Source organism: Macaca fascicularis, chromosome X (genome assembly GCF_037993035.2).
Source record: "Macaca fascicularis isolate 582-1 chromosome X, T2T-MFA8v1.1".
Lineage (NCBI taxonomy): Eukaryota > Metazoa > Chordata > Mammalia > Primates > Cercopithecidae > Macaca > Macaca fascicularis.
In genome coordinates this window covers 77,563,151-77,590,398 of record NC_088395.1, presented here as the reverse complement: position 1 = coordinate 77,590,398, position 27,248 = coordinate 77,563,151, and the positions used below count along the sequence as shown (strand labels likewise).

The 27,248-nt window shown below is 40.2% G+C and overlaps 1 protein-coding gene and 1 pseudogene across 1 annotated transcript in view; one reads left to right on the top strand and one right to left on the bottom strand.

The window, feature by feature from the left end:
- The first annotated feature begins 15,225 nt into the window (after positions 1-15,225).
- TEX11 (testis expressed 11) overlaps positions 15,226-27,248 on the top strand; it is a 292,291-nt gene continuing 280,268 nt past the window's right edge. Inside the window, exons 1-2 of the mRNA XM_005593879.3 lie at positions 15,226-15,354; positions 22,248-22,332. Of these exons, the coding sequence (XP_005593936.2) occupies positions 15,331-15,354; positions 22,248-22,332 (109 nt within the window). The 5' untranslated portion in view covers positions 15,226-15,330. The remainder of the gene's footprint in view (positions 15,355-22,247; positions 22,333-27,248) is intronic.
- LOC123571098 (large ribosomal subunit protein eL37 pseudogene) lies at positions 19,307-19,676 on the bottom strand (annotated as a pseudogene).

Here is a 27,248-nt window from a genome sequence, read left to right as displayed (position 1 = left end):
TGTCCCTGCGAAGGACATGAACTCATTCTGTTTTATAGTTGCATAGTATTCCATGGCATAGATGTGCTACATTTTCTTTATCCATTCTATCATTGATGGGCATTTGGGTTGGTTCCAAGTTTTTGCTATTGTAAATGGTGCTGCAGTAAACATACGTGTGCCTGTGGCTTTATAGTAGCATGATTTACAATCCTTTGGGTGTATAATCAGTAATAGGATTGTTGGGTCAAATGGTATTTCTGGTTCTAGATCCTTGAGGAATTGACACATTGTCTTCCACAATGGTTGATCTAATTTACACTTCCACCAACAGTGTAAAAGTGTACCTATTTCTCTGCATCCTCTCCAGCATCTGTTGTTTCCTGACTTTTTAATAATCGCCATTCTAACTGGCATGAGATGGTATCTCATTGTGGTTTTCATTTGTATTTCTCTAATGACCAGTGATGATGAACTTTTTTTCATATGTTTCTTGGCCGCATAAATGTCTTCTTTTGAGAAGTGTCTGTTTATATCGTTTGCCCACTTTTTGATGGGGTTGTTTTTTTCTTGTAAATTTGTTTCAGGTCCACATTGTAGATTCCTAGACCTTTGTCGTATGGATAGATTGCAAAAATTTTCTCCCATTCTGTAGGTTGCCTGTTCACTCTGATGATAGTTTCTTTGGCTGTGCAGAAACTCTTTAGTTTAATTAGATCCAATTTGTCAATTTTGGCTTTTGTTGCTATTGCCTTTTGTGTTTTAGTCATGATGTCTTTACCCATGTCCATGTCCTAAGTGGTATTGCCTAGGTTTTCTTCTAGGGCTTTTATGGTTTTAGGTTTTACATTTAAGTCTTTAATCCATCTTGAGTTAATTTTTGTATAAGGTGTAAGGAAGGGATCCAGTTTCTGTTTTCTGCATATGGCTAGCCAGTTTTCCCAGCACCATTTATTAAATAGGGAATCCTTTCCCCATTGCTTGCTTTTGTCAAGTTTGTTGAAGATCAGATGGTTGTAGATGTGTGGTGTTATTTCTGAAGCCTCTGTTCTGTTCCATTGGTCTACATATCTGTTTTGGTACCAGTACCATGCTGTTTTGGTTATTGTAGCCTATTAGTATAATTTGAGGTAAGATAGCGTGATGCCTCCAGCTTTGTTCTTTTTGCTTAGGATTGTCTTGGCTATACAGGCTTTTTGGTTCCATATGAAATTTAAAGTAGTTTTTTTCTAATTCTGCAAAGAAAGTCAGTGGTAGCTTAATAGGAATAGCATTGAATCTATAAATTACTTTTGGCAGTATGACCGTTTTCATGATATTTATTCTTCCTATCCATGAGCATAGAATTTTTTTCCATTTTGCTTGTGTCCTCGCTTATTTCCTTGAGCAGTGGTTTGTAGTTCTGCTTGAAGAGATCCTTTACATTCCTTGTAAGTTGTATTCCTAGGTATTTTATTCTCTTTGTAGCAATTGTGAATGGGATTTCACTCATGATTTGGTTCTCTGCTTGTCTATTATTGGTATATAGGAATGCTTGTGAGTTTTGCACATTGATTTTATATCCTGGTAATTTGCTGAAGTTGCTTATCAGCTTAAGGAGTTTTGGGCTGAGACGATGGGGTTGTCTAAATATACAATCATGTCATCTGCAAACAGAGACAATTTGGCTTCCTCTCTTCCTATTTGAATACCACTTATTTCTTTTTCTTGCCTCATTGCCCCAGTCAAAACTTCCAATACTATGTTGAATAGGAGTGGTGAGAGAGGGCATCCTTGTCTTGTGCCAGTTTTCAAAGGGAATACTTCAGTATGATATTGGCTGTGGGTTGTCATAAATAGCTCTTATTATTTTGAGATATGTTCCATCAATACCTAGTTTATTGAGAGTTTTTAGCATGAAGGGATGTTGAATTTTATCAAAGGCCTTTTCTGCATCTATTGAGATAATCATGTGCTTTTTGTCATTGGTTCTGTTTGTGTGATGGATTGTGTTTATTGATTTGCATATGTTGAACCAGCCTTGCATCCCTGGGATGAAGCCGACTTGATAGTGGTGGATAAGGCTTTTTAATGTGCTGCTGGATTCGGTGCTGAGAAGAATGTATATTCTGTTGATTTGGGGTGGAGTGTTCTGTAGATGTCTATTAGGTCCACTTGGTCTAGAGTTGAGTTCAAGTCCTGAATATCCTTGTTAATTTTCTGTCTCGTTGATCTGTCTAATAGTGACAGTGGGGTGTTAAAGTCTTCCACTATTATTGTGTGGGAGTCTAAGTCTCTTTGTAGGTCTCTAAGAACTTGCTTTATGAATCTGGGTGCTCCTGCATTGGGTGCATATATATTTAGGATAGTTAGCTCTTCTTGTTGCATTGATCCCTTTACCATTATGTAATGCCCTTCTTTGTCTTTTTTGACCTTTGTTGGTTTAAAGTCTGTTTTATCGGAGACTAGGATTGCAACCTCTGCTTTTTTTTGCTTTCCATTTGCTTGGTAAATAATCCTCCGTCCCTTTATTTTGAGTTTATGTGTGTCTTGGCATGTGAGATGGATCTCCTGAATACAGCACAGTGATGGGTCTTGACTCTTTATCCAATTTGCCAGTATTTGTCTTTTTTTTTTGAGACTAAGTCTTGCTTTGTTGCCCAGGCTGGAGTGCAGTGGGTTGATCTCAGCTCACTGCAACCTCTGCCTCCCAGGTTCAAGGGATCCTCCTGCCTCAACCTCCCAAGTAGCTGGGATTACAGACGCATGCCACCACGTCCAGCTAATTTTTTGTATTTTTAGTAGAGACTGGGTTTCACTATGTTGGCCTAGCTGGTCTTGAACTCCTCACCTTGTGATCCACCCGCCTCAGCCTCCCAAAGTGCTGGGATTACAGGCGTGAGCCACTGTGCCTGGCTAGTCTGTGTCTTTTAATTGGGGCATTTAGACCATTTCCATTTAAGGTTAATACTGTTATGTGTGAATTTGATCCTGTCAACATGATGCTATCTGGTTATTTTGCTCATTAGTTGATGCAGTTTCCTCATAGTGTTGTTGGTCTTTATATTTTGGTGTGTTTTTGCAGCTGGTACTGGTTTTTCCTTTCCATATTTAGTGTTTCCTTCAGGAGCTCTTGTAAGGCAGGCCCAGTGGTGACAAAATCTCTCATCATTTGCTTGTCTGGGAAGGATTTAATTTTTTAAATTTTTTTATTTTTATTATTTTTTTTTGCTTATGAAGCTTTTTTTGGCTGGATATGAAATTCTGGGTTGAAAATTATTTTCTTTAAGAATGTTGAATATTGGCCCCCACTCTCTTCTGGCTTGTAGAGTTTTCATAGAGAGATCCATTGTTAGTCTGATGGGCTTCTGTTTGTGGGTAACCTGTCCTTTTTTTCTGTCTGCCCTTAACATGTTTTCCTTCGTTTCAACCTTGGAGAATCTGACGATTATGTGTCTTGGGGTTGTTCTTCTTGAGGAGTATCTTAGTAGTGTTTTCCATATTTCCTGAATTTGAATGTTGGCCTGCCTTGCTAGGTTGGGGAAGTTTGCCTGGGTGATATCCTGAAGTGTGTTTTCCAACTTGGTTCCTTTCTCCCCATCACTTTCAGGTGCACCAATCAATTGTAGGTTGGATCTTTTCACATAGTCCCATATTTCTTGGAGGCTTTGTTCATTCCTTTTCACTCTTTTTTCTCTAACCTTGTTTTCTCACTTTATTTAATTAATTCGATCTTCAATCACTGATACCCTCTCTTCCACTTGATCGGATTGGCTATCGAAGCTTGTGCATGCTTCATGTAGTTCTCGTGCCATGGTTTTCAGCTCCATCAGGTCATTGAAGGTCTTCTCTACACTGTTTATTCTAGTTAGCCATTCATCTAATATTTTTTTCCAAGGTTTTTAGCTTCCTTACGATGGGTTCGAACATCCTCCTTTAGCTTGGAGAAGTTTGTTATTACTGACCTTCTGAAGCCTACTTCTGTCAGCTCGTCAAAGTCATTCTCCGTCCAGCTTTGTTCTATTGCTGGCAAGGAGCTGTGATCCTTTGGAGGAGGAGCACTCTGGTTTTTAGAATTTTCAGCTTTTCTCCTCTGGTTTCTCCCCATCTTTGTGGTTTTATCTACCTTTGGTCTTTGATGTTGGTGACCTACAGATGGGATTTTGGTGTGGATGCCCTTTCTGTTGATATTGATGCTATTCCTTTCTGTTTGTTAGTTTTCCTTCTACCAGTCAGGTCCCTCAGCTGCAGGTCTGTTGGAGTTTGCTGGAGGTTCACTCCAGACCCTGTTTGCCTGCGTATCAGCAGCAGAGGCTGCAGAACAGCAAATATTGCTGCCTGATCCTTCCTCTGGAAACTTCATCCCAGAGGGGCACCCACCTGTATGAGATGTCAGTTGGCCCCTACTGGGAGGTGTCTCCCATTTAAGCTACACGGGGGTCAGGGACCCACTTGAGGAGGCAGTCTGTCCTTTCTCCAAGCTCAAACACTGTGCTGGGAGAACCACTGCTCTCTTCAGAGCTGTCAGACATGTTTAAGTGTGCAGAAGTTTCTGCTGCCTTTTGTTCAGCTATGCCTTGCCCCCAGAGGTGGAGTCTACAGAGGCAGCCGGCCTTGCTGAGCTGTGGTGGGCTCTACTGAGTTTTAGTTTCCCGGCTGCTATGTTTACCTACTGAAGCCTCAGCAATGGTGGATGCCCCTTCCCCTGCCAGGCTGATGCCTTGCAGTTTGACCTCAAGGTGCTGCGCCAGCAGTGATCAAGGCTCTGTCAGTGTGGGACCTGCCAAGCCAGGCATGGGACACAATCTCCTGGTGTGCTGTTTGCTAAGACTGTTGGAAAAGCAGAGTAGTTGGGCGGGAGTGTCCCGTTTTTCCAGGTACTGTCAGTCATGGCTTCCCTTGGCTAGGAAAGGGAAATCCCCTGATCCCTTGTGCTTTTTGGGTGAGGTGATGCCCTGACCTGCTTTGGCTCACCCTCCGTGGGCTGCACCCACTGTCCAACCAGTCCCAATGAGATGAACCAGGTACCTCAGTTGGAAATACAGAAATCTGTGTCGATCATGCTGGGAGCTGCATACCAGAGCTGTTCCTATTTGGCCATCTTGGAATGGAATCCTGAATTAACCTCATTATCATTATATAATGACCTTTGTCTCTTAGTTTTTTTCATGAAATCTGTTTTTTCTGACATAAATGTCGATACTCCTGCTCTTTTTTGGTTTCCATTGACATGGAATATCTTTTTCCATCCCTTTATTTTCAGTCTATGTGTGTCTTTATATGTGAAGTGTGTTTTTTGTAGGCAAGAGATCAATGGGTTTTGTTTTTTCAATTTAGCCACTCTATGTCTTTTGATTGGAGAGGTTAGTCCATTTACATTAAATGTTATTATTGATAAGTAAGAACTTACTCCTGCCATTTTGTTATTTATTTTCTGGTTGTTTTGTGGTCTTCTCTTCCTTCTTTCCTTCCTGTCTTCCTTTAGTGAAGGTGATTTTCTCTGGTGACATGATTTAGTTTCTTGCTTTTTTATTTTTTGTGTGTTCATTGTATATTTTTAGGTTTGTGGTTACCATGAGTCTTGCAATACTATCTTATAACTCATTATTTTAACCTGATAGCAACTTAGCACTCTGTATAAACAAACAAACAAGGAAAAAGAAAACGAATAAAACTAATAAAAAGCTTATGACTTAACTTCATCCTCCTGCTTTTTAACTTTTTTGTTATTTTTATTTATATCTTATTGTACTATTTCTGGAAAAGTTGTATTTATTATTTTTCATTGGTTCATTGTTTATTCATTCTGCTGAGGGTAGTTTACACACCACAGTTACAGTGTTAAAATAATTGTGTTATAACAGTGTTACTTTTTTGTTGTTGTTGTACTTACTATTACCAGTGAAGTTTGTACTTTCAGATAATTTTTTTTTTTTGAGACGGAGTCTCACTCTTGTTGCCCAGGTTGGAGTGCAATGGTGCCGACTTGGCTCACTGCAACCACCGCCTCCTGGGTTCAAGCAATTCTCCTGCCTCACCCTCCCGAGTAGCTGGGATTACAGATGTCTGCCACCACTGCCGGCTAATTTTTGTGGTTTTTGGTAGAGACGGGGTTTCACCATGTTGGCCAGGCTCGTCTCAAACTCCTGAGCTCAGGTGACCTGCCCACTTCGGCCTCCCAGAGTTCTGGGATTACAGGGATGAGCCACCATGCCCTGCCCAGATTATTATTTTTTTATTTTTATTTTTATTTTTTTTTTGAGATGGAGTCTTGCTCTGTCGCCCAGGCTGGAGTGCAGTGGCCGGATCTCAGCTCACTGCAAGCTCTGCCTCCTGGGTTCACGCCATTCTCCTGGCTCAGCCTCCCGAGTAGCTGGGACTACAGGCGCCCGCCACCTCGCCCGGCTAGTTTTTTTGTATTTTTTAGTAGAGATGGGGTTTCACTGTGTTAGCCAGGATGGTCTCGATCTCCTGACCTCGTGATCCACCCGTCTCGGCCTCCCAAAGTGCTGGGATTACAGGCTTGAGCCACCGCGCCCGGCCCAGATTATTTTTTATTGCTCATTATTGTTATGAGAGAGGATCGAAATCCTCTCTTTAGCATTTCTTGTAAGGCAAGTCTGGTGTTGATGAAATCCCTCAGCTTTTGTTTGTCTGGGAAAGTCTTTCTCCTTTATGTCTGAGGGATATTTTCACTGGATATACTATTCTAGGGTAAAAGTTTTTTCCCTCAGCACTTTGAATATGTCATGCCAGTCTCTCCTGGCCTATAAGGTTTCCACTGAAAAGTCTGCTGCCAGACATATTGGAGCTCCATTGCATGTGATTCGTTTCTTTTCTCTTGCTGCTTTTAGGATCTTTTCTTTATCCTTGAACTTTGGGAGTTTGATTATTATTTCATGCCTTGAGGTGGTCTTCTTGGGTTAAATCTACTAGGTGTTCTATAACCTTTTGTACTTGGATATTGATATCTTTCTCTAGGTTTGGGAAGTTCTCTGTTCTCTGTTATCCCTTTGAATAAACTTTCTACCCCTATCTCTTTCTCTTCCTTCTCTTTAAGGCCAGTAACTCTTAGCTTTTCTCTTTTGTGGCTATTTTCTAGATCCTGCAGGTGTGCTTCATTGTTTTTTATTCTTTTTTTCTTTTGTCTCCTCTGACTGTGTATTTTCAAATAGCTTGTCTTCAAGCTCACTAAATCTTTCTGTTGCTTGATGGATTCTGCTGTTAAAGGACTCTGATGCCTTCTTCAGTATGCCAATTGCATTTTTAGTTCTAGAATTTCTGATTAAATTATTTCAATCTCTTTGCTGAATTTAGCTGGTAGAATTCTAAATTCCTTCTCTGTGTTATATTGCTTTGAGTTTCCTCAACACAGCTATTTTGAATTATCTCTCTGAAAGGTCACATGTCTCTGTTTCTTCAGGTTGGTCCCTGGTGCCTTATTTAGTTCATTTGGTGAGGTCATGTTTTCCTGAATGGTGTTGATGCTTATAGATGTTCTTTGGTGTCTGGGCGTTGAAGAGTTAGGTCTTTATTGTCGTCTTCACTGTCTGGGCTTATTTGTATCTGTCCTTCTTTGGAAGGCTTTCCAGATACTTGAAAAGACTTTAGTGTTGTGATCTAAGCTGTATCTGCTTTAGGGGGCACCCCAAGTACAGTAATGTTTTGTTTCTTGCAGACTCATAGAGGAACCACCTTGGTGGCCTTCCATAAGATCCAGAATCATTCTCTAGATTACCCAGCAGAGGCTTTTCTCTCTCTTACTTTCTCCCAGAGTCTCTCTCTCTGTGCTGAGAGCCTGGATCTGGGGGAGGGTGACAGAAGCATCCCCATGGCCACCACTGCCGAGACTGAAGCTAACAGAGTACTGGGTCTCCCGCAAGGCCTGCTGTAACCACCTTTGTAACCAAGGCCCGCTGCTACCACCTTTTTTCACTCAAGGCCCTAGAGCTCTACAATCAGCAGGTGGTGAAACCAGCCAGGCTTTTGTCTTTCTCTTAAGGGTGTGGAGTTCTCCCAGGCCCTGGGTGGGTCCAGAGATGCTGTCTGGGAGCCAGGACCTGGAGATGGAAACCTTAGACGTCTACCTGGTGCACTAATTTACTGTGGTTGAGCTGGTGTTGAAACCAACAGACAAAGTCCTTCCCACTCTTCCCTCCTTTTTCCCCAGGCAGAGGAGTCTGTCCCTGTGGGGATGAGTCCCAGGCCTGGAAGATTCACCAGAAGCTGACTGAAGAGCCCTTGGGCCTTAAGTAAACATTGGCAGTAGCCTGGCATTACTCCCCATGGGCCATGGGGCCTTGCTGCTGTGGGCCTTGGGCAAGACTCTGAGATGTGTTGGCTTCAGGTGTGAACCACTGCATTCACAGTTATCCTTTAGTCTCTAAGTTTAGTGTTCTGAATGTGACTAGATAGGTTTCCTCACCAGAATCAAGTTGGAAATTCCTTTGTGATTAGCATGATATTGTCAGCTCTTGCCTCCCTCCACCCCCAGCCAATTGCCTTCCAAAACTTAACATTGCTTTATCTTCTGATGAGCCCAGTTTGTAGGCTTAGGTTTGCTCTATTCTCTGAGCTTGTTCTATCCAAAGGAAGAAAGAATAGCAGCATTGGTTTGGATTAAGTTATACTGGCCATGAGATTTGAGCTTTAACATACTAGGGGCATATTCTAGGCACCTGTTTAGCTTTGGAGTTGTATCATTTCTTTTTTTATTGTGGTAAGAACATTTAATATGAGATTTGCTGTCAGCAAAATTTTAAGTATACATAATTATTGACTGTAAGTATAGTATTGTATAGCAGATCTGTAGCGCTTATTCATCTTGCTTGACTGAAACTTTATGCCCGTTGCTTAGTAACTCTCTATTATCCCTTTCCCCCAGCCCTTGGAAACCACCATTCAACTCTTTGGTTCTATGAATTTGACTATTTCAGGTATTTCATGTAAGTGGAACCATGCAGTATTTGTCTTGCGACTAGTTTATTTCATTTAGTATAATGTCCTCAAGGTTCATCCATATTGTCACATATTATGGAATTTCCTTCTTTTTGAAGACTAAATGGCATTTTATTGTGTGTATATACCACATTTTCTTTATCCATTCATTTGCTGGTGGACATTTATGTCATTTCCACATCTTGGCTATTGTGAATAGTGCTATAGCGAACATGGGAGTGCTAATATCTCTTCAAGACCCCCACTTCAATTCATGTGGATAAATACCCAGAAGTGTAATTGCTGTATCATATGCGAGTTGTATTTTTAATTTTTTGAAGAACCTTCATACTGTGTTCCATAGCAGCTGCACCATTTTGCCATCCTACCAACAGTGTACAAGAGTTCCAATTTCTCTACATCCTCACCAGTACTTCTTATTTTCTTTCCTTCTCTTCTTTCTTTCTTTCTTTTCTTTTCTTTTTTTGTGGCAGTGTCTCACTCTCACCCAGGATGGAGTATAGTGGCACGGTCTTGGCTCACTGCAACCTCCGCCTCCCAGGTTTGAGCAATTCTCCTGCCTCAGCCTCCCAAGTACCTGGCACTATAGGTGGCGCCACCATGCCCAGCTAATTTCTGTATTTTTAGTAGAGACAGGTTTTACCATGTTGCTCAGGCTGGTCTCGAACTCCTGGCCTCAAGTGATCCACCTACCTCGGCCTCCCAATGTGTTGGGATTATAGGTATAAGCCACTGCGTCTGGCCTTATTTTCTATTTTTTTTTTTTTGATACTGGTTATCTTAATGGATGTGAGGTGATATATCATTGTAATTTTAAATTTTAGTTTGCATTTCCCTGATGATTAGTGATGTTGAAATTTTTTTCCATATACCTGTTGGCCATTTGTATATCTTCTTGGAGAAATTTTTGGTACTTTAAAATATTTTCTATCTCTTTGTTGAAATTCTCACTTTGTTCATGCATTGTTCTCTTGACCTCAGTCAGCATCTTCATGAGAGTTGTTTTAATTCTCTGTCAGATAAATTATATAGCTCTATTTAATTAGGGTTGGTTTATGCAGATTATCTTGTTCCTTTGTTTGGAACATCTTCGCCTGGTTCTTCATTTTCCTTGACCCACTGTTGGTGCCTGTGTGTTAGATAAATAAGGCACCTCTCTCATTCTTCATCGACTTGTCTTGTACAGGAAACGGGCCCCACCAATTAGCCTTGCCAGAGATTCTGGGGGCCTCTACCACCTCTTTCTCTCCCCAGAGAGAAGCTGGAGGCTGTGGTTTTTGTCTGCTTGTTCTGGGCTGAGCCAGAGTGGAGAGCCATGGCATGTACCAGCACAAGCCACTGTCTCCTGTTCTCCCCTGAGCACCTAGAGTTTGCCGGGCCGATCAGAGCCTCAAAACTAGAGAGATACATACAAGTTCTTTTGGCAGCCCTGGAGAAGTTGGGGCACTAGAGGCACAGATCAACTCTTTCCCTCCCCACCAGGAAGCAGAGAGCTGGGGCTTTTCATCTGTGGAGGTGTGTCATTTCTGCTTGTCATGATTTTCATGAGGTTAGCCTGCCCTGCATCCATTCCTAGTTACCCTCCAGGATCAGGACATTGCTCAGAACTACAATACACTGCTGTGAATAGATCTGTTGGAACTATGGTACATGCAGTTCCATCTGACTTCTGCTTTATGACTTGCTGCTTGGATTCTCTTGTACCATATCCAATTTGTCATTTGGGACTTCCTGGAACATTATATAGGAAAAATTATTATCTTTGTGACTGTGGATAGAAATTACGATTTACAATGTAATTTTAGTGTATGACTAAACCTGTTTGCCTGCTTTTGCCAGGCCCTTTTGACACCATTTTAGATATTTTGACTGTCCTCATTCAAACCAACCTCTGCAGTTTGAATAGTTTTCTTTAGCCCACAATCAGAGCTATAGTGTAGTGCTCTGAATGCTTTTGGCTCATTTCTTTCTTCTCTGCTATTTTTCAGTTGTCTGAGTGTCCTAGCTTGTCACTTGTTCCAGATCCTTGCTGATAGAACCAGTATAGTGGAAAATACAAGATTTCAAATCAGAAAGCCTGAATTCAAGTCCTAGCTTACTACTTTCTATTTTATTACCATCAAGAAGTTACTTTATCCAGCAAAGAGGCCTGATTTTTTAAAAAGTCACTTCATTTTGTTAAAACTTAGTTTCCACATCTTATGAAATAAAAATATCTTCCTTACAGAATAGATTGAAGATTAAATGAGAATGCATATGCAAAAGATTTGAGACTGGAAAACAATATGCAAATGTTAATTTTATTGTCATTTCTGGTTTTTTTCTCACTAAAGAAGTTGCATATAATTATTGTGACTTAGAGTAAAATCTTGAATTGATCTTGGCAGGTCTTTGAGCTGCTTTGAGTTTTGAATGACTGGTTGAGCTGATGGAGGTCACAGGGAAAGACTTGGCAGGACAGTTGATAGATTTTTGCATGTTGTAACAGAAGCTCCCTTCCTCAAGGACAGGGAAAATGTTTATTTTCTATTATACTGTACCTAGAAAGTTATCTACTTAATCAGCATTAATTGATACAGATTAACATGACTGCCTCAATCGAGTGACCCCTCCAGTTTTAACTAGGATGCATCTCATTTAAATTAAATGGACTGAAATCATGTTGTAAATCATAGTTTCTTTCTGTAACCAGGAAAATAATTTAATGATTTTTTCAAAATGTACAGTCTTGCTTGATAAAACCTTAATACAGTTTGCTGTCTTCTCATCTCAGGAGTAGACTGCATTTTGTATTTGAAACAGAGTCTCTGTCACTCAGGCTGGAGTGTGATGGCGTGATCACAGCTCACTGTAGCTTCAACCTCCCAGGCTCAAGCGATCCTCCCACCTCAGCCACCCGAGTAGCTGGGACCACAGTTGTGGGCTACCATGCCTAGCTAATTTAATTAATTTATTTGTAAAGATGGGGGTCTCCCTATATTGCCCAGGGTAGTCTCGAACTCCTGGGCTCAAGCAATCCTCTTGCGTTGGCCTCCCAAATTGCTGGGATTACAAGCATGAGACACTTTGCCCAGCCGTAGACTGCATTTATAGAAGTTATTTTCATCGGGTGCAGTGGCACACACCTGTAATGCCAGCTACTCGGATGGGAGAATCACTTAAGCCCAAGAGTTTGAGGCCAGGGTGGGCAACATAGCAAGATCCTGTCTCAAAACAAAGACAGAAACAAAAAAATAGATTTTCTTTTCTGAGCTTCTCCCAGATGCAAATCTCTTCTTTATAGTGTAACTCTCAACCTTTCAGCTGTGTGATCTCTATCACTTACCCAGTTTTGCTGACTGCATTTTATCCTTGAAGGACTGCAATGCTGTCATTGCCTCAGCTGGTGTCAGTGAAGTTGCTCAGCTGAATAACACTGAAAATATGTTTTGAAAGGACCAGAATTATTTAGACAAAAATGAATTAATAAAACATTAACCACTTAAGAGAACATTCACAAATCAAAATATATGTCTTCATAGTCTCATAAACTAACCAGAAACTATTATTGGTATTCTACAATAATATCTTAGGATTTTTTTTTCTTTTTTTTTGAGAGACAAGGTCTTGCTCTGTCACCCAGTTGGAGTGCCGTGGCTTGATCATAGCTTAACTGCAGCTTCCACCTCCTGGGCTGGAGTGATCCTCTCACCTCAGCCATCGAGTAACTGGAACTACAGGTGTGAGCCACCATACCCAGCTAATTTTTAAGTTTTTTGTGGAGATGAAGTCTCACTATGTTCCCCAGGCTGGTCTCAAACTCCTGAGCTCAAGCAATCTACCTGCCTCAGCCTCCCAAACTGTTAGGATTACAGGCATGAGCCACCACGGCTGGCCAGGCTGTTTTTTTTTTAAAAAGGAACTCAAATTAAAAACGTATATTGGTGGCATGTGCTTGTAATCCCAGCTACTCAGGAGGCTGAGGCAGGAGAATTGCTTGAACCTGGGAGGCGGAGATTGCAGTGAGCCAAGATCGGCCACTGCACTCCAGCCTAGGTGACAGAGTGAGACTCTGACTTCAAAACAAAACAAACAAATGAAAGTTTATATTGGGGTTTTGTTTTCTTCTCAAAAATATTTTTTAAAATCTGTTTTTAAACAATATTTGTATTTTTAAAAACATCAATTTTAAAATCTCCCTGATTCTGCTATCAATATTTTGAGCAAGGTCTACATAAATATATGTCCCTCAGCCCAATACTTACCTAATCTTAGAGGAGTCAAGATATTAATAGCAGTCTTTCCATTAAACAACTTATGGGAGAAAGAAAGATAGAGGATTTTTTTCTTTTTTCTTTTCTTTTTTTGTTTTTTGTTTTTTTGTTTTTTTAGTTGGAGTCTTGTTCCGTTGCCCAGGCTGGAGTGCAGTGGTCAATCTCAGCTCACTGCAACCTCTGCCTCCTGGGTTCAAGCGATTCTCCTGTCTCACCTTCTAGAGTAGCTGGGACTGCAGGCACGCGCCACCATGCCTGGCTAATTTTTGTATTTTTTCTTTTCATATATATTTTTTCACCTAAAGTATTTAAAATATGTGGTATTTTAACATAATTGAACATAATTTGCTTTGTGAAGTCTTTATTTGAATCTATAGTCTTATGTTTAGCTAGAATTTTGATTTTTAATTTTTATTTTTATGAGTACATAGTAGGTGTATATATTTATGGGATACATGAGATATTTTGATACAGACATACAATGTGTAATAATCACATCAGGGTAAATAGGATATCCATCACCTCAAGCATTTGTTTAATTGAAATTTTTGTAGCTGATTTATTTTTTATTGTAGCAAGGTAAAAGTTCTGTTTATTTTAGCAGCTTAAAATCTTTTAGAAGGTGCTTTTATGGTACTGTTATGAATATTAATAACATTTTTGCTAATCTGAGGCTCAGGAATGTTGCAATAAATTAGAACTATGTAGCTTATGGACACTTATGTCACATGAGTTTGAAAAAATTTTTTTGATAATATGAAAGGCATCAATTGAGATTCTACATCATGCTTATTGTTTAGTTTTAGGGTTTTTTTTTTTTTTTTTTTTTTTTTTTTTGAGACACAGTCTTGCTCTGTTGTCCAGGCTGGAATTCAGTGGCACGATCTGAGCTAACTACAACCTCAACCTCCAGGCTCAAACAATTCTTATGCCTCAGCCACCCCAGTAGCTGGGATTACAGGCGAGCACATCACACCCAGCTAATTTTTGTATTTTTAATAGAGATGGGGTTTTGCCATGTTGACTAGGCTGGTCTCGAATTCCTGGTCTGAAGTGATCCGCCTGCCTCAGCCTCCCAACGTGCTGGGATTACAAGCATGAGCCACTGCGCCTGACCTAGTTTTAGTGTTTTTTTTTGTTTGTTTTTGTTTTTTGTTTTTTTTAAATGGTGTCTTGCTATGTTGCCCAGCCTGTTTCAAACTCCTGGGCTCAAGGGATCCTCCTGCCACAGCCACCTGAGTAGTTGGTACTACAGGCGTGGAACATTGTGCACAGCTAATGCTTGGGTTTTAAGGAATTCCATGGCCTAGTAAGATTCAGCTATGTGGAGTCTGGAGCTGAGACCATTTAGAAAATGGTGACATCATTTGTGCAGATTCAATAGCTGGTTAATGTTGTTGCTAATTGAGCATGTCATTTTTTTTTTTTCTCACAAAGTAAGGTCAAGACTTCAGAGCCAGCAGTTTGCTATGTCTGTCTAATGCTTGAAAATATTAATAAGTTTTTCAGTTTTACAGGGCACATATCCAGATCTTTCAGATTTTCTACATTTTCTAGTTTTGAAGACACTGTTAAGTTCAGTTTTGTAGGGTTTTTTTTGTTTGTTTTAGAGAAAGGGTCTCACTCTGTAGCCCTTGCTGGATGGAGTACAGTGGCAGGATCATAGCTCACCGTATTCTTGAACTCCTGGACTCAAGTGATCCTCCCAACTCAGCCTTTGGACTAGCTAGGACTAAAGATGTGTGCCACCATGCTTGGCCTGTTTTGTACTTTTAATATTACCTAATAACTTTACTATTAGTGAAGTCAATGCATTTTCCTTTCTGAGAATGAATAATGATTAAGTTATAAACAAGTGACTCCCAAAGAATGCAAATTTTATTTGAAAATTATACTCTTGCTTAAATAAACTTTAAATCTCCAGTTTGGTTTTACTCTAAGGATCAAGTTCCTTCATGCTATATTCATTTGGCCAATGATTTAGGAATAGGTTTAAAAATGATTTGCTACTTTTAGCCAATGGTAATAGTTCACAGCACATTTATCATCCATTGTTATTTCAGAAGTTGTTGAAAACCTGGTTGCAAGTGATAATTCACCTAACATACCAGAGGCAATTGATAGACTCTTCAGAGACATAGCAAATATCAACAGGGAGTCTATGGCTGAAATAACAGACGCTCAGGTTAGTATAAAAATAATTCTGTTTATGACAAGTTTTGATAATTCTTCATTTTAACCAATGTATTATATAGATAAAAAAGTAGTCTTAACCCTTGCTAAACATATAAAAATCTATTTTTGGATGTTCACACCTAATTTAGGGGAAAAAAATTTTAGAAACCAATGGAAAAATATGTGCTCAAGTTTAAACATTTATTATTTATTAGTAATGTTATATATTATTAATATTTATTAACCTCTCCAGGCTTCAGTTTTCTCATCTGTTAAATGATAATAGTAATACCCACCTCTAAGTGTTGTTGTGAATAGTAAACAAAATAACATACATAAGGTCCTGGGCACACACGAGTTCTCTTTTCCTTCCCTTTGCAGCAAAGTAGTGGAGCCACCCAGTAGTGGAGAACTCAGTTGACTATAAGCCTTCAGAAGTGCTTTTTTGGGGGGTAATTTTCTAATGTTTAAATGAAGGTCTGTTACTTACTTAATATGGAAATTGTCTTGAGGCTTGAAACACTTTTGAGAACATTTACCTTGGGCAAATACTTGCATTTTGGTGATTACTTATATGGAAAGGTGAGAAGAAAGTTTATTGTAAATCTCTCTTCCTCTTTATATATATATGTATCTATATATGTATGTATGTGTTTATGTATATATAAATACCTTTATTTAGATATAATTTACATACCATGCAATTCACCCATTTCAAGTATGCAATTCAATAGTTTTTAGTATTTCCCAGAGTTGTTGTGCACCTATCACCACGGTTAGTTAATTTTAGAATATTTTCACCACCTCAAAAAGAAACCACGCCCATTCACAAACACTCTCCATTTCCTCCCATCCCCTTCCCTCCCTCACCCTCAGCCCTAGGTAACCGCTAATCTACTTTTGGTCTCTATGGTTTTGCCTAATGAGGACATTTTATGTAAATAAAATCATACAATGTGTGGTTTACTGACTGCTTTCACTTAGCCCCATGTTTTCAAAGTTCATCCATGTTGTTGCATGTATTTGTACTTCATACATTTTTATGACTGAATAATATCCCATTGTATGGCTATACCATATTTTGTTTGTGCATTCATCTATTGATGAACGTTTTCATTGCTTCCACCTTTTGGCTATTATGAATAATCCTGCTATAAATACTCATGTACAGATTTTTATGTTTTTATTTTTCTTAGGTTTGTACCTAAGAATGAAATTGCTGGGCCATGTGATAACTCTAAACTTTTGATGAACTACCAGATTGTTTTCCAAAATGGCTGTACCATTTTACATTCCCACTAGCAGTATAAGAGGGATCCAGTTGGTGGTGACTCATGCCTGTAATCCCAGCACTTTGGGAGGCCAAGGCAGGCGGATCACGAGGCCAGGAGATCAAGACCATCCTGGCTAACACCGTGAAACCCCGTCTCTACTAAAAATACAAAAATTAGCTGGGTGTGGTGGCGGGTGCCTGTAGTTCCAGCTACTCGGGAGGTTGAGGCAGGAGAATGGTGTGAACCCGGGAGGTGGAGCTTGCAGTGAGCCGAGATCACACCACAGAACTCCAGCCTGGGCGAGAGAGCGAGACTCCGTCTCAAAAAAAAAAAAAAAAAAAAAGAGGGATAGAGGGATCCAGTTTTTCCACCTCCTTGCTGACATTTTTCATTATTTGTCTTTTTGGTTATAGTCATTTTAGTGGGTTTGAAGTGTTATCTTATCTCGTTGTGTTTTTTATTGTGGTAAAACACACATAACATACAATTTACTGTCTTAATCATTTTTAGGTGTATAGTTCCCTTGTGTTAAGTATGTTCACATTGTGCAGCCATTCTCCAGAACCCTTTTCATCTTGCAAAACTGAAACTCTGTACTCATTAAGCAACTCCCCCTTGCCCTCTAAAATTCTTTTTTTTTTTTTTTTTTTTTGAGACGGAGTCTTGCTCTGTCACCCAGGCTGGAGTGCAGTGGCCGGATCTCAGCTCACTGCAAGCTCCTCCTCTCGGGTTCACGCCATTCTCCTGCCTCAGCCTCCCAAGTAGCTGGGACTACAGGCACCCGCCACTTCGCCCGGCTAGTTTTTTGTATTTTTTAGTAGAGACGGGGTTTCACCGTGTTAGCCAGGATGGTCTCGATCTCCTGACCTCATGATCCGCCCGTCTCGGCCTCCCAAAGTGCTGGGATTACAGGCTTGAGCCACCGTGCCCGGCCTAAAATTCTTATGAATTTTGAGATCAGCTTGTCAACCACCATTCTACTTTCTGTCTCTATAAATTTGACTACTCTCAGTACCTCATGTAAGTGGAATCATATAATAATTGTCTTTTTGTGACTGGTTTATTTCTCTTAGTATAATGTCTTCCAGGTTCATCCGTGTTGCAGCATGTGTCAGAATTTTCTTCCTTTTTAAGACTGAATAATCCATTGTATGTGTATACCACATTTTGTTTATCCATTCATTTGTTGATGGACACTTGGGTTGCATCTACCTTTTGCCTATTGTGAATAATGTTGCTATGAGCATTGGTATGGAAATTTCTGATCAAGTCCCTGCATTCAATTCTTTTGGATATACACCCAGAATTGGAATTGCTGTATCATACGACAATTCTGTTTTTAATTTTTCGAGCAACCGCCATACTGTTTTCCATAGCAACTATAGCATTTTACATTTCTATTAATAGTGAACAAGGGTACCAGTTTCTTCACATTATCACCAATACTTCTTGTTCTGTTTTTTTATTGATAGTAGTCATCCTAGTACTGTGAGGTGGTATCTCAGTTTTTTATTTTATTTATTTATTTATTTTTTAGACTATCACATTCTGTTGCCCAGGCTGGAGTGCAGTGTCAGGGTTTCAGCTCACTGCAACCTCTGCCTCCTGGTTTGAAGCAGTACTTGTGCCTCAGCCGCCCAAGTAGCTGGGATTACAGGCAGGCGCCACCACACCTGGCTAATTTTTGTGTTTTTAGAAGAGATGTGGTTTTGCCATGTTGGCCAGGCTAGTCTCGAACTCCTGGCCTCAAGAGATCCACCCACCTCGGCCTCCCAAATTGCTGGGATTACAGGTGTGAGCCACTGTGCCCGGCTGTAAATCTCTTTTTAGATCATAACCTCTTACGGTACTTAGCTGTTAGTGAAAACAAATTATAAGATTCCAAGAGTTTGGGTTTGTTTGTTTGTTTGTATTTTGAAACAGTGTCTTGGTCTGGAGTGCAGTTGCATGATCTCGGCTCACTGCAGCCTCGACCTCCTGGGCTCAAGTGATCCCCCTCAGCCTTCCAAGTAGCTGGGACTGCAGGCGTGTGCCACCATGCCTAGCTAATTTTTTGTATTTTTCATAGAGATAGGGTTTCTCCATGTTGCACAGGCTAGTCTCGAACTCCTGAGCTCAAGCAGTCTGCCCTCTTCGGCCTCCCACTGTTAGAATTATAGGCATGAGCCATAAGAGTTTGGTCTTATTTTTCAAGAAGATCTGCTTGGTTTTGGAAATGCCTTGAATTTATTTTCTTTCTGGAAAGTCTAATCTTCATATTATTTACTTCTGTCTGCAGCATGTATTTACCATGCTTATCATTATACATTTATGTAAACCTACGACAAAACCTGCCACATCTTAGGTGCTTAATACACATGTGTTGAATAAATATGTTTTGTGATTATGAAGTATTTACAATCATAGTTTATCTTATCCTTTCTAACACAATATGAGAAAATACAAAAAATTGTTTAAAATCATAAAGTAACATAACTTTACAGAAAGTTTTAAAAAATGGATACAAAATCACATGCAAACACACACTTGAATATAACAACTATTATTTTAATGTATTTTCTTTAATAGTTTTACTGTTTAAATGTTACTTAGCTATAATTATACGGTACATGTAATATTTCTGACATCATAAAAGGCAATTTGCTCTGTGTTCCCAACATTTTATTTTATTTTATTTTATTTATTTAGTATTTTTTAAAACCAGAACATTTATTGCATAACTAATCGTTGACATTCTTAAGATGAACTAGATGCTGCAACAGCTGCCCTCTTGTGTTTAGGTGTTGTTCCTTCACAGAATCCATGCCTGAATCTGCGGTATACAATTTTTAGGTGCCTCATTCGACCAGTTCTGGTGGTATTTCGTCTTTTAGCCTTGGCACTCCAGTTATACTTTCTCTTGCACTTGGCAGGGTAGCCACATTTGCCACAAGTCGACTTCTGAAGGTGGTAGGCCTTAGAGCCACAGCGGCGGCACAATGTGTGCATCTTATTGCGACGCTTTCCAAACGATGACGTTCCCTTCGTCATCTCGCTTCTGCAGCCGAGACCAGAGAGCTCAACATTTTAAAATAAACATTTTCAAACAGAAAAGTTGAAAGAATATTACACTGGACACCTGCGTAACAGCCACTTACTTTTTACAGTTGTAAACATTTTACCATATTTGCTTTATCACATATACATTTGTCCATCAACCCATCTTATTTTTTGGGTGTATTTTAAAGTGAGTTGCTGACAACAGTACATTCCCCCCCCCCAAATGTTTTAGTGTGCATATCATTGACCAGAATACAATATTTTATTGAAGTTCTTCTTTTTTTTTTGAGACGGAGTCTCGCTCTGTTGCTCAGGCTGGAGTGCAAGTGGCATGATCTCAACTCACTGCAACCTCTGCCTCTCAGGTTTAAGAGATTCTCCTGCCTCAGCCTCCCGAGTAGCTGAGACTACAGGTGCACACCACCACGCCCGGCTATTTCTTTTGTATTTTTAGTAAAGACAGGGTTTTACCACGTGGGCCAGGCTGGTGTCAAACTCTTGACCTCAAGTGATCCACCTGCCTTGGCCTCCCAAAGTGCTGGGATTACAGGCGTGAGCCACCATGTCCAGGCATGACCACTATTTTAAGTGGATGAATACTATTCCATCAAGAAAGTTTATCATAATTCACCTATTTATTTCTTTGTTATTGGATATTTATATTGTTTCTCTTATTTATTTATTTATTTATTTATTTATTTATTTATTTATTTATTTTTATTGAGATGGAGTCTTGCTCTGTCTTGCCCAGGCTGGAGTGCAGTAGCATGATCTTGGCTCACTGTAACCTCCGCCTCCTGGGGTCAAGTGATTCTCATGCCTCAGCCTCCCGAGTAGCTGGGATTACAGGCGCCTGGCACCACACATGACTAATTTTTGTATTTTTTAGTAGAGACAGAGTTTGACCATGTTGGCCAGGCTGGTCTCGAACACCTGACCTCAGGCAATCCGACTGCCTTGGCCTCCCAAAGTGCTGGGATCACAGGTGTGAGCCACCGCACCTGGCCGAACACTTTTATATATTTCCAAATTGCTTTCCAAAATGCCAAAACAGGTAGCTTCTTTAAGCTATTTTAGTCTGGATGTTCATTTCCCATCATAATACGTCGAATCATTTGTTCTTCTGGGTAATTTGGAGTGGAGTATTAACTCCATGTGTTTTTAGTGATACAAATGAAATAATACTTAGTATGAAAGTCGGCCGGGCTTGGTGGCTCATGGCTGTAATCCCAGCACTTTGGGAGGTCGAGGCGGGCGGGTCACCTGAGGTCAGGAGTTCGAGACCAGTCTGGCCAACATGGTGAAACCCCATCTCAACTAAAAATACAAAAATTAGCTGGGCATTATGACGGGTGCCTGTAATCCCAGCTACTTGGGAGGCTGAGGTGGGAGAATCACTTGAACCCAGGAGGAGGTGGTTGCAGTGAGCCGAGATCACACCATTGCACTCTAGCTTGGGCAACAAAGTGAGACTCCGTCTCAAAAAAAAAAAAAAAAAAAGAAAAAAGAAAATCATTTGATCAACTGTGGCACTAAGGATACTATGTGATGGAGATGGACATGATAATTAGCCCCAGAATAATAAGTGAAATGACAACCATGCTGCATTAGGCCATTTTCATTGGTATAAAGGAAATACCTGAGGCTGGGTAATTGATAAGGAAAAGAAGTTTATTTGGCTCATGGTTCTGCAGATCGTATAAGAAGCATGGCACTGGCATCTGCTTCCAGTGAGGGCCTCTGGAAGTTTCCAATCATGGTGGAAGGGGAAAGGGAGCAGGCATCACATGATGAGAGAGGAGGAAAGAGAGAGGAGGAGGTACCAGGCTCTTTTTAAAGAATCAGATCTTGCAGTAACTAATAGACTGAGAACTCACTCATTACTGTGAGGACAGCACCAAGACAATGAGGGATCCACCCCCGTGACCCAAGTACCTCCCATCAGCCCCACCTCCAACACGGGGGATCAAATTATGATATGAGATTGCCAGGGGAAAAATATCCAAACTGTATCAAATGCTAAATAAATCATCTATTTAAACTGAAGCTCATCAGAAAAATGTGGAATGGTAAGTGAGAAAAGTGGCGTGGAAGAAAAGACTTAAAACTAACATACATTTTGTACCACTGCTGTGCATAAATTGGGTTAAAAAAAGAGAACTAAAACAACTAAAGAATAAATGATACAAAGTAATATAATTAATTGCCAAGTTGTATACAACTTAATGAATATATGAATTCAAAGAAGAAAGAACAACGTAGACTGTAAGGGTTGCTGAAAGCTTCATTTATGTTGTTGGTGAGACTGAAATGGATTTGAGTTACAAAAAAACAAAGGGAGGAGGTATATCAGGTGAAGCCAATAGTATGAATAAAGACACATTGATAGGAATGAACAAGTTGTGTTCAGGAAATAGATAATTGCTAACAGTGGGTAAGTTTTTGAGGGGAGAGGTAGTATGGGACTAGATTATGGGGGGCCTGGAAATGACCCATAATAGTTGCATAAGCATACGATATTCAAGAATGAAAATACCGTTGGAGGTGGCCAGTATTTTAAGTAGCTAAGGAAATGTTTCTCTTTGACCAGATTGAAGAAATGGCAGTAAACCTATGGAACTGGGCACTTACCATAGGAGGAGGTTGGCATGTAAATGAAGAGCGGAAAATTAAATGTACGTATACATATTGTGACATGTATTATGAGGAGTGTTCTTACTATATATTGGATAGTGTTCCTGCAGTTTAAATAATGTTTTGGCCAGTTCTTAGATAGAGATTTGTTAAAAGACAAACAAAACAACCCAGGAACACTGGTTTCTCAAGCAAATGGCCTCCCTCAGTTTTATGATTTTTTTCAGAGGTTAGCTCCTTATTAACAAACGTTTAAAGGTATCACTGCAAGAAATAGTCTGGAGGAGAACAACAAAGATGATTAAAAGGTGAGACAGTGAGAACTTAAAGAAATGTTAAAGGACATGGATTATTTCTCATGGAGATGATCAAAATCTTCAGGGTTCTGAAGGACCATCAAATAGTAGTTTCCCCTCTATTAATAATAGAATAAGTGTTACCATATGACATACTCAGATTTTAAAAAGTGTAAAGAGTAGTTTCCTCAGGAAGTGGATTGATAAACATTGGAATGAGTTACCGAGAAAAACTATGGAAATGATTTCTACCTGTGAGAGCAAACAACAAGAACGAAAAAACAAAAATCTCAAACTAAACTCATCTTCTTGGATGCTTTGAATGTGGTCCACTGTCTGGCAATGTTCCAGTGCTTTAGCTAAATGGGCAAAGTCTAGTGTGCTGACAGTTACTGATTTTCAATAGGCATAGTGACAGCAAATGCATTTATGGGAAGTATATTGCTCATTATAAAGAATACATTGACGTAACAAACCAAAGGGTGAACCTCTGGACTGCTTGACATTGTAAAGACAAATGACTTTTATCTGTATGCAACAAATAGAATTTACTACTAACTATCTTTGTGAATATAAACAAAACTGTATACAACTTCCATGTAGATATAGGGTAATTGTGCTTAATATAATCAATAATATACTTACTCATGAGTCCACTCTATTAGCATGTTTAGAGAACAGTTCTAGCTCTTTAACTCTTAGATAAATTGATATCATTGCTCCCAGGAGCCTTAGATCCTGTAGTTATGGGGAGGTAAGAGCTAGGAATTTATCAGTGGAAGAAACTTAGTACACAGGTGAACTGTGTGATATTAAAGTGCATTAATTCTTAACTCCTACCGTTCTGCATATGAAGAAATATTGCTTTAGCTGTTTACTGCTTATCAAATAGAGATATGGTAGATGAAGTGGCTGTGACAGCCTCTTGCCATGTACTGTCTCATTTCTTTTCTTCTTTTCTTTTTCTTTTTTAAGGGAAGGCAAGGGGTGAGGGCAGAACCACACAGTGTTGATGGGATTTGGGCCAGGGAGATGAGAGAGCTAGGGAAGAGAAAAGAGAATGTTAAAAAAAAAAAAAGCGGGGGGGCTGTAAGAGGAAAAATACTAAACAGGTAAGGAAAGTGGAGAAAAAAGGGGAAGCAAGGAGAGGAGAAAGGCAAGGGGGGAGAGAAGAAGAGGGAAAGGCAAGCGATAAGAGAAGAAAAGGGAAGGATAAGAGAACGGACAAGAGACAGTAAAGAAGAGAGTCCTATGTACTGTCTCAGTTCACGTAGCAGTTCTTAATCAGATATTTGGGTGCTTGTTATGTGTATCATACTTTTTTTTTTTTTTTGAGACGGAGTCTCGCTGTCACCCAGGCTGGGGTGCAGTGGCCGGATCGCAGCTCACTGCAAGCTCCGCCTCCCGGGTTTACTCCATTCTCCTGCCTCAGCCTCCCAAGTAGCTGGGACTACAGGCGCCCGCCACCTCACCCAGCTAGTTTTTTTGTATTTTTCAGTAGAGACGGGGTTTCACCGTGTCAGCCAGGATGGTCTGGATCTCCTGACCTCGTGATCCGCCCGTCTCGGCCTCCCAAAGTGCTGGGATTACAGGCTTGAGCCACCGCGCCCGGCCTCATACTATTTTTGATACAGTGGAGAACAGATTGTTAGTGCAGGAGGCCTCCAAGTTAAAATAATTTTATTTAAAAAATATATTTATTGGAATATATTTTGTTTCCTTAAAAACAAATTTAGTGTGCCTGGATTATGTGCTATGTGATGAAATAAGTCATGAAGATTTATAAGCTATAATTCTTTATTACTTGGAGGAATTATGGAACAATGAACAGGAAAGTCAGAAGTAGATGAATGACTTGTAAGTTTTAGTTTTAGACCTGTTGCATTTGAGATGACAATAAGGTTGGAGATGTGAGACTAGAGCTTATGAGAAAGATCAGGACTGAGCCTATAGATTTGGCAATGATTTACACAGAGGTGGTAGTTGAAGACAGAAGAGTAGTTGAGTTCTCTGAGGAAAAAAATAAAGAGCAGTGGTTCTTAAATATTGGTATAAATGAGAATCAGGCTGGTCGTGGTGGCTCACGCCTGTAATCCCAGCACGTTGGGAGGCCTAGGTGAGTGGATCACCTGAGGTCAGGAGTTCAAGACCAGCCTGGCCAACATGGTGAAACCCTGTCTCTACTAAAAATACAAAAATTAGCTGGGCATGGTGGTGCGTGCCTATAATCCCAGCTACTCGGGAGGCTGAAGCAGGAGAATCTCTTGAACCTTGGAGGCAGAGGTTGCAGTGAGCTGAGATCTCACCATTGCACTCCAGCCTGGGCAACAAGAGTGAAACTCCGTCTCTCCCCCTCCCCCACAAAAATCAGAATCACCTGTGAAGCCTGTGAAAAATACAGATGCCCAGGCCCTACCATTGGTGGTTTTGATTCATTTAGGTGCAGGATGAAACCTGGGCATATCTATAATTTGAAAAATATCTCAGGGCTTCTCATGCACACCAAAATTAATCAGTGGTATTGAGAGAAGAATAAAGTAATGAGATTTTAACTCTGAATCTACCAGCTTCAAAGTTAAAATAAAAAGAATAAAGATAGATGACCAAAAGGAACAGTCAAAAAACTCTACACGATATTGGCTGGGCGCGGTGGCTCACGCCTGTAATCCCAGCACTTTGGGAGGCTGAGGCAGGTGGATGACGAGGTCAGGAGATCGAGACCATCCTGGCTAACACAGTGAAACCCCATCTCTACTAAAATTATGAAAAATTAGCCAGGCGTGGTGGTGGGCTCCTGTGGTCCCAGCTACTCAGGAGGCTGAGGCAGGAGAATGGCGTGAACCTGGGAGGCGGAGCTTGTAGTGAGCGGAGATCAGGCCACTGCACTCCAGCCTGGGCGACAGAGCGAGACGCTGTCTCAAAAAAAAAAAAAAAAAAAATTCTACTGGAGATTTATTAGTCATTTATTGAGTGTGTTCTCCTTATAGGGTTCTTATACCATTTTATGGTATGGAGTAAATGAAAGGGAAAAGGTAAGATACCAGAACAAAGATACCAATCTTAAATTATGCTTGAGGATTTCGGAAAGAATAGTTTAAAGCTAGATAAACAATAATTTACACATTTATAAATGTCAGAGGGTACAACCCTGTGTTTATCTAAAGTCAATTCAATTTCAGGCTGTGGGTAGAGCAGAGTAAAGTGGATGTTCAAAGGTATCAGTCACCAATTACCTAACCAAGATGTTTATAATATAGAGGGGTCAGGAACAGGCTGGTGAGAAGACAAGACGGAGCTACAGCAACAAAGAAAACATCTTTATATGGAAGTAGCATTCTGTTTCAGCCTCAGCTGCCTTTGGCTTGAAGACTTATTGGTGATAACTATAAACAGCTGGATTACGAAAGTGAGGATTGGAGCAGACAAAGTTCTTAGACTAAGATATTTCCCACACAAGGACCAGGATATTTCAGGCCAAGGGAGTAATTTTTTTTTTTTTTTTTTTTTTTTTTTTTTTTTTTTTTTTTTGAGACAGGATCCGGCTCTGTCACCCAGGTTGGAGTGCAGTGGTGCAATACTGACTCACTGCAACCCCTGCCTCTTGGGCTCAGGTCAGCCTCCTACCTCAGCTTCCCAAGTAGCTGGGACTACAAGGCATGCACCATCACACCCCACTAATTTTTGTATTTTTTGTAGGTATGGGTTTTGCCATGTTGCTTAGGCTGGTCTGAAACTCCAAGGGAGTAATGTTTTTCAGAAAGGTTATGGCCATTATGAAATGTTGCTCTGAAGTTAAGGAAGGTGATCTTTGAGAGTGCAGTTTTAGTAAAGTGGTAAGGATGCAAAACACATTGCGGACATTTAAGGAGATGAGTGAGTAGCAAAACAGTAGAGCTAGTAGACAGACTTTTCAGTTCAAGAAGTTTGTCAATCAAAGGAAGAGGAGAAATGGATGCAAACTTGAAGCATAGTGGGGTTAGTTGATTTTTTTTTTTCAAGGTGAGGAGATGGGTACGTTTGAAGGTGGAGAAGAAGGAATAAGTTGAGAGGGAGGTACTCAAGATACTTTTAGAAAGGGGCAATAATTGAGAGACCAGAGTCTTTGAAAATACTGAAGGATTAGCAAACTTTGGAACTTTGGAATAAAAAAGGAAACATTTTCTTTTTCTTTATTTTATTTTATTTTACTTTAAGTTCTGGGATACCTATGCAGAACACGCAGGCTTGTTACATAGGTATACATGTGCCATGTGATTTGCTGCACCTATCAACCCATCATCTAGGTTTTAAGCCTGCATGCATTAGGTATTCGTTCTAATGCTCTCTCTCCCCTTGCCCCCACTCCCTGACAGGCCCCGGTGTGTGATGTTCCCCTCCCTTGTCCATGTGTTCTCATTGTTCAAGTCCCACTTATGAGTGAGAACATGCGGTGTTTGGTTTTCTGTTCGTGTGTTAGTTTGCTGACAATGATGGTTTCCAGTTTCATCCATGTCCCTGCAAAGGACATGCACTCATTTTTTATGGCTGCATAGTATCCCATGGTTATATATGTCACATTTTCTTTATCCAGTCTATCATTGATGAGCATTTGGGTTGGTTCCAAGTCTTTGCTATTGTGAATAGTGCTGCAGTAAACATGCGTGTGCCTGTGTCTTCATAGT